The sequence below is a fragment of the Lathyrus oleraceus genome, chromosome 5 (assembly GCF_024323335.1).
Source record: "Lathyrus oleraceus cultivar Zhongwan6 chromosome 5, CAAS_Psat_ZW6_1.0, whole genome shotgun sequence".
Lineage (NCBI taxonomy): Eukaryota > Viridiplantae > Streptophyta > Magnoliopsida > Fabales > Fabaceae > Lathyrus > Lathyrus oleraceus.
Genome location: NC_066583.1, coordinates 38,595,768 through 38,604,126, shown reverse-complemented (window position 1 = coordinate 38,604,126; position 8,359 = coordinate 38,595,768). Strand labels below are relative to the sequence as shown.

Genomic DNA, 8,359 nt, shown 5'->3' with positions numbered 1-8,359 from the left:
GAACAACATACACTAACATCAATCATTGTTATGAAATACATAAAATACGCAACATTGCATTAACATGAACCTTACATTACATTTCATCATTAAGAGATGGTTGAGGATGTTTTAACACATTTATAATATTGTCGGTCGATCTTGCAACAGTCGCATCCACCTCGATCATACCATTTGTTTCGTAACGGTAAAATGCACTCCACGTAATAGTTAAATCTTCATTCGTATTCATCTCAAAATTGCTGAATTGTATCTTCCATTCGTTGTCAATTGAGGATGAACGATAATGGAGCTTCATAATTCTTCGATTATTTGGATATCACAAGAGATTCTCTAGTGTGGATTTCAGATCGAAAAGACGGACGATCTCTGTGAATCTAAATTCAAGAGGGGCCTCTTGCCGTTGAAATAAATAAATGAAAGATAAGAATATTGAGATATTTAGTAGCGTTTTAGTTAACAACTTACCTTTATTTATATATGTTTTAGATCAATAATAATCTTAGAAACTCAATCTTGTCTAACAGGATATTCCATTACTAAACTTCCAGAACCACCTATTTACGTTTAGAAAAACACAAGAAAAAGATTTGTCTAAAACTTAGATTCCGGAGTTATCCATGTTAATAGTTGTTTTCCATAAATTGTTTTTGGTAGAATATTTTATTCACAAACAATTTTTTTTCGTTAACATATAAAATTTTACAACTAATATTTATATAATTAATTTTGGATATAAATTTAAAAGTATCAAAATGTATATAGATTACATCGTTGACAATAACAACCAACATTACGTACAAAAACAAAATGATGTTTGAACCTAAATACATTATTAGATATCAAGTAAAATCCATCAAAATACGTTTAACCACTTAAATCTATATCTATGAGTGGTTCCACCTTTGGTTTTTGCTTGTTTAATTCTCTTTCAATCTCGCTCAACTTGGTGAATTCTTCTGTCCTTTCCAAAAAGCTATAAAGTCAAGTTTCAACTTTCTTTGTGGAATAAGTTGTCCACTCGGTGATGTTCGTGGTATAAGCCATTTCAGTTTCGAATAAACTTGAAAAAAAATATAGTGATTTTGAAAGTCGTTCAATACACATAATGTGTTAGGTTGGATTTTGAGGTGAGTCACTCCGAAGTGGAAAAATATTTTCGAGAAGTCATATGTTGTCAGATCAATACACACAATATTATATGCATTTATTATAAGATAACTCATTTCAGGGAAGCACATTCATTTTTCCTCTGATGTCAATCAGCTAACACAAGGAATAAGATATTCATGAATTACGTTGAAATATTTTTTCCCGTATAGCATTGTGTATGATTCCTTATGCGCCTTCAACTCTTTGAGAAGTTATTGGCAGACAAGTGCATGATTCTCCATTTCAAACATTCCATTTTCAATCCATTTTCTATCATTCCCGAGTTCTCAAATTTTTCATCTCCGACCTTTTCAAACTCTCCCACCACTTCTATCAAACATTTTTGCAATCACTAATCAAAAGTTTGATCCAACGTTAAGCCATTTTTCCAATGAAAATAAAAAATACATAACCACTATTTAACACTTTTCAATGAAGATGGAAACGAAACGGGGTGGATACCACGAGCTCTAGAGGCTAAGGTTCGAGATGAATATCTTGTCCATTCTAGCTGTCGCCATCATTCAAAACTTTCAAAGCGGTTCTTCTTCAAACTTTTTCTTAATCAATCTTCAAAACACCTAAAAATATCAAACCTTTTTGCAAATAAGATGGAAACGGAACGTGGTGAATATCACGAGTTCCTGAGACTAGGATTCAAGATGAATATCTCGTTCATCCAAGTTCTCGCCATTACTAAAAAATACTTCAAACCAATCAAACTCTTTTCTCGTTGTCGTACGATTGAACCTCAACCCCTTTTTGCAAACGAAAGGTACTTGGTCTCGAGACGACGCAAAATAATATTTTGTCCACTTGAACGTGTGAGTAAGCTCGCGACGTTGCCCATGAATGTTGATTTATAAATCCATTTGACCGTGATGCAAACGTTCCCTTCTCCACTTATTTTGGGTAGTCAATAATGTTTTTGTCCATTGACATAAAGTGGTTTTCACTAAAATCGACCAATAAACAAACATTTTCTACCCATAACTACATAAGCTTTGAGTTCTCTATTGCACCCGGAGATACATATGAGCAGGATTTGTAAATCTTGTCAGACACATTAATAAAAAATTCAAAAATATTTTCTCTTTTCTTTTGATAATATCTTCTTTCGCTCTTCTAAGCTAACACTAACACTCATAATTAACCTAACGGTTCCCGTTGAGTATAACGGACATAAGGAGTGCTAATACATTCTCTTTACGCAATCGACTCCCGAATCTTGATTTGACTGCGACGGTCAATATTATTGTCGTCCTTTCATGGTTTTTATCGATATTTTTCCTTTTCTTTTTAGGAATTAATAAAGTTCGGTGACGACTTTGTTAGTTTATCCTACGAACATGCGATTGCGCTTCAAAACCGTGTTCTCGTTTTTCGAATTACGGCATCCACTCATTGAAATTTTTTAAAATACCAATATCAACTAGAAAACCAACACAAACTTCCAAGTTCCAATAGTTTATTCTATACCATTTTAGTATTAGTATATCAGCAGCATAGTTTCTTTTATTCCATAAATTTGATTTAGCACAAATAAGACTAAATCATATGAAATGTCCATCTCTTCTATGACAAGATAAAACATGACAACTATGATAGCAAATTACAAGCAATTCTGTTATCCATTGCTTTTTGTTTCATATCAACAGTACATGGTATCAAGCTGATGACATGACTACAAGGAAGTGTCAAAACAATGATGTCGTGTTACTAATCTAAACAACACCATTAGTCATGAATTTCAAAAACTATAAATTCACCTCAAAAACATCATGTTACATAGTACTACTAATATTTCCAACAAAATTCTTTTTATCTTCAAAAGCTATAACAATTAAATTAAATCCTAATCCTCCACACAGTCTGTTGCATCTTCTCTTGACATGTAATTGTTAGCTGCTGGATTGGAGTCTTCTGATGAGTCTCCAAACTCTTCTTTGTACATTTCTTCTATCATTGGTTTCCATAACCTTACCCTCGCATTTATGAACCAATTTGACACCTAAACAAGTTTATACCAAGTTTGTCACTAAATTAAGATTAACATTATTACTAAAATACCAAAAAAGCTAGTTTATGGATAAGAAATTACTTGGTTTTTAGTTAAACCGGTTTGGGAAGCCAGCATTAGTTTCTCAGAATCATTAGGATACCTGAAAAAAAACCAGACATCAAATTAGTAACATTGTCAGTAACAAGACAGAAATGAAATTACAGAAGATTATAAGATGTATAAGCTTACGGATGAAGAAAGTGCTCAAATAACCAAGCACGAAGAATTGCAACAGAGGTTTCAGGTAAGCCTCGAATGGGTCTCCAAATTTGTCTTTGGTTTTGAATGATTCCAAGTTGTTGAAGAGACATTCTGTTCTGTCTGTTGTTGTTGATGTTAATATTATTATTATTATCTCTCTCAAATAAGCTAAGTTGAGATAATCCATTGTTGATTTTCGGTACATCTTGAAACAGTTTTCTTTTCTCAACATTTATTTGTGACGTTATGGCATCTCTTAAGCTACAAAAATGTCTAGACATTGCTTGAAGTGCTAAAGCAGTGTAACATTTGGCAGCCCCTAAACCTGCTATCATTTCAAAAGATGACACCACTTCTTCCATTTGATGATAGTATTTCTCATATCTACTCTCAACCTGAAAATTAGAAAATCACTTCAACATAAGCACTTATATGATAAGTGCTTATAAATTATACTATAAAAACTTCCTAAACACAGACACCGAAAACACGACATCAATACTGAGACGTGTGAAGATGAGTACTATCACAAATTTTTTCAGAGGTGCCGGTGATACAGTTGTTAAAGAGAAGACTAACCTCATCCAACAAAGAAATGAGCTTTGCAATTTTGACTTGATGTTCATGTTTATCAGCTAACAAATGTCCATGAATCCTCAACTCAGCTTTAAGGTCAGAGGAAAGTGTTCTAGCACCTGTTCTACTTGCATGAAACAATTTTTCAGCATACCTTTCATTCATTCTATCAATCACATTTCCACCAACATCAACAAGATCTTCAAGAAGTGACTGAACCGGTTTAAGATATCTAGAGTTTCCAATAACAGAACCAAAACTCTCATTTCCATAAGAAGTAGAAGTAGAACGGTTCAACAACGAGTTATTAGAAGAACCAGACCCAAAATTTCCACCACTTCCGTAAAAATAATCACTTGTTAGATTACTCTCCACCACAGGCTCGCGTGTCTGTTCTTGACCAGACATGAAGTAACTCGGGTTAATCATAAGACCTTGATTTAAGGAACGGTTTCTGTAATCATGAGAAGGAACAACAAGCATGTGAGAGCCTAAAGAAAGTGATAAACCTTGTTGAGTTTGATGGTTGGTGTCGTTTGCAGCACCAAGTAGATCCATCAAATGTCTTGTATGACTCATTTCAGAGCCTTGTGATAGTTCAATATTGTGATGAAATGTTGGAGAGTATGATGATACATTGTTGTTCCTTAAAGAAGAAGATGAAACATAGCCACCAGCAGCACCTAGTAAATCTTGGTTCTCAAATTGATTTTGATGGGTCATTGAATTAGACATAGCTTTTGTGTATGAGTGTGTGAGAGAGACAGAGAAAGTGATTAAATAAGAAAACAAGTTCTTGAGGCATGTGAAAATCTCTAGAACAGTGAAAGGAGAGAGGTTTTTATGGAGAGGGAATCGAATCAACACTGTTGTTTTTAACGCAGTGAGAAACTATTTGAGCAAAAAAGTGTATATATGGTGAAGACATGACATAAACAACATAGAAATGGTGAATTAATCCGTACAAAGATAGCAGTATATTCATTGGTGAGGATAATCAGTGGTCACAATCAAATCCCAAGTTTCATGTTTGAATGAGTAAGAAAAAAATGTAAAACAAACTTGGAGGAGTACTATACTATACACATGACAAAATCATAGACTAGTATTATTATAGTATATTTTTATTTATTAGTATTAGTAGCACTTTGGAGAAAGTGTCAACACAAAAGCAAGTTATTATCTTAGGATTGTATTTAAGACTGTATATAAGAAAATTGAGTTTCAAATGTTTTGTTAACATGAAAACAGGACAAAGCTATTTTACTCAAACTACTTTATATTGGTATAGTTAAGATGCAAACAAAATCATTCTCGCTTAACAAGTTAAGAAGACTGGCGGGATGTATCCAAGAAAAAGTCGCATGTCGAAAATGTTCATCATGGTTATTATACATTTTCAGATATAAAATCGGCTCATGATTAACTTTAATCATGTACATTTTTTTAAATAGATGAATTTCATAGTTTTATCTGATAGATTTGTCGTTGAACTTTCATGATTTTGACTGTAATAGTAAATTGAAACAAGTTCATTCAATTTAAATGATTCAGTTCAATTTTTAGAGGTAAGTGTTCCATGAAAAATCATAATAAAATTAATTTTTAAAAGAAAATCGTATTTATGTAAAAAAAAAGAGTAAGCAAAGTTGCATTAATATCATATTAAATATATATCTAGAAATGAAAAAGGGTACAAATTGAAGGCACTGTAAAAGTGGACCCAAGCAAGGGAAGCCACACTCTCTTTAATTTATAGCCCTTGCAGTTTCAAGTTTCAACAATGATGAAAAAAAATAATATTACTTTCTCTCCGTCCGTCGCAAAATAATTATCATAATTAATTATATTACACAAATTAAAAAATATAATAAATAAAATAATAATATTATTTTTATATTAAAATAGTTTTAAAAACTAAAATGAGACAATCGAAATTGTTAATATTTCTCAGTGTTAGCATATCTAGTATCCATCTACCCTGAGAGGTGCTGAGCTATGAGTCTATGAATCTATGAGACAGTTGTGGCATTTTTGTTAAAGAAGGAAAGTTAATTGGCTATGTTTGTAAACATAAGAAAATGACAGAAAAATAAAATGGTCCCAAACTGAAAGCATCAATATTTTTTTATAGCATTGGGAGACTCAAAACTCAAAAAGCAAGTCATGAAACAGGAGGGGGAGCCCTCCCTCGTTTCATAGGTTAAACTGTTCATTCTGCATAAACACAAAGATAAAAGTGGGCTATCTTTTACACACTCCCACTTCTAGGATTGTCACCTTCAATAGTAGTACTAGTGTTTTACTTTTTTCACCTCCTTAGGGATGTTATCAGAAAATGATATTCAAAATTTGAGATGGGCTATGTGGTATTGTGGTGATGATAGTGATTTTTGGGATTGTTATTGGTCTCTTTCGATGCTATTGCAATGATTGCGATCTTTGTTCCTTTCAGGATTCCTTTCTACTTGTCACTATCTTGCTCTGTCACACATACCTTGATCAAATCCACTCATTTCTAACTACATTGTTCATTCAACATTGCTTAAAAGTTCAAATACTAGTAACACTTCTTTCAATTTTCATTTTAATCCCGTTTTACCTTTTTTATTTTTATTTTTTAAGATATTGTATTATTGAATATTGACTAATTGGATGTTTGAATATTGATTAAAAAAACAAAAAAAATAAATGGCAAACTATCAAACAATAATTCTAAAGAGATCAAAGATATGAAATTCAACTTCACTCTCTCTCTTTTTTATGTTTGACAAACATGTAATTGAAATTGAGTTCACTTTAAACAGAAGGAAAATATGATCAATTATTTTCTCAATTTACTTGTACTCCCCTTATAAAAATTGCACAAAAGCACGAACAATATAAAATACATAAGTTAATATAGACTCAAATTACAACTTCTCCCTTTTTGACGTGATCAATTTATTTCACAAAAAGAGATAAATGATAATGAGTCTAAATACAAAATAACTTGCAACACGAATGTAATTTAGAGAAACAAATGAGTTATATATAGCTAAGAATAGTATACAACATCAGATGATATATTCAGATATATGAAGATAGACATGCTATGTGCCAATAATATGTGCAAATAGACATGTAACTACACAACAATTAGAGCTGGAAATGAACCAAATCAACTCGAAAATAGTTCGAGACTCGATTCGATAATTAATTCGTTGGACTTGGTTCATGAACCAAATGAGTCGAACTTGAGCTCAAAACTAAGTTCGTAAAATAAATGAGCTGAACTTAAGCTATGTATAGTTCGACTCGTTAGGTTCATGAGTTGACTCAGTTTATATATATATATATATATATATATATATATATATATATATATATATATATATATATATATATATATATATATATATATATATATATATATATATATATATATTTAAATTATATATCTCAATAGTATCATTTATAAAAATAATGTATAGATTTTAACCTTTTAACTTATCAAATTAAATATTTAAAAAAATACTTGTGACATTTTTTTATACAAAGTAAAATACTTCTAACTCAAAAAAAAAAACATAATGCACCGTGACTTTTAATTTTAAAGTGCAATTTTAAACTACTTCTAAATTTGTTTTTTAAACTACCACCACTTTAAAAATAACGTTTAAATTTTGTTTTAATATTTTACCTTTAAAAAGAATAATTTAAAATGTCAAATATAATAAAAAAATTTAAACTTTAAAAAATGACTTTTTAGTCCGTGAAGTAAACAAACTGAACCTAACGAACTGAACCTAACGAGTTGAACCGAGTTGTTCAAGAACTTAAAACGAGTCGAGTTCGAGCTTAAAAAAAAGTTCGTGTCGAACTCGATTCGAGTTTCGAGCTAAACCAATTCTTATCGAGTCGAGTCGAGCTGACGACGGGTTCGACTCGACTCGACTCATTTGCAGCCCTAACAACAACATAACTACGTTATCAATCAAAACATATGTGAATGAAAGATTAAATAATGGATGAACAAACAAAATAATTCTCAAATGCACATAAATAACAAAATGCACTTAAATATATTTTAAATGAATAAAAGAATAGTCATATAATAACTTAGAAATGAATGAATGAAATGAAGAATGTAAGAAGTAAACAAATAAACATATTGAACAAAATACAATAATGATATTACAAGAGATACAAAGTTGTAAAATCATATAAATAGGGTTGGTTAAAGTATAACTTTCTACAAGGAAATGCTAGTTTACAACATCATACAAATAGTAGATGAAAGAAATACAAGTCTATATCTATTTAAAACACGAAGAATCCAAGATTCTCAATTCCCTACATATCTTGTGAAAAGGTTCTTTGGATAAT

The 8,359-nt window shown here is 31.1% G+C and overlaps 1 protein-coding gene across 1 annotated transcript; it reads right to left on the bottom strand.

Annotated features, from left to right (window-relative positions):
* Positions 1–2,764: 2,764 nt before the first annotated feature.
* Positions 2,765–5,050, bottom strand: LOC127085531 (BEL1-like homeodomain protein 11). The gene is made up of 4 exons (XM_051026049.1): positions 3,995–5,050; positions 3,404–3,810; positions 3,254–3,314; positions 2,765–3,163 (listed from the first exon to the last, which is right to left on the bottom strand). The coding sequence occupies exons 1-4, from the start codon at positions 4,724–4,726 to the stop codon at positions 3,008–3,010; spliced, it is 1,356 nt and encodes a 451-aa protein (XP_050882006.1). The 5' UTR covers positions 4,727–5,050; the 3' UTR covers positions 2,765–3,007.
* Positions 5,051–8,359: the final 3,309 nt, after the last annotated feature.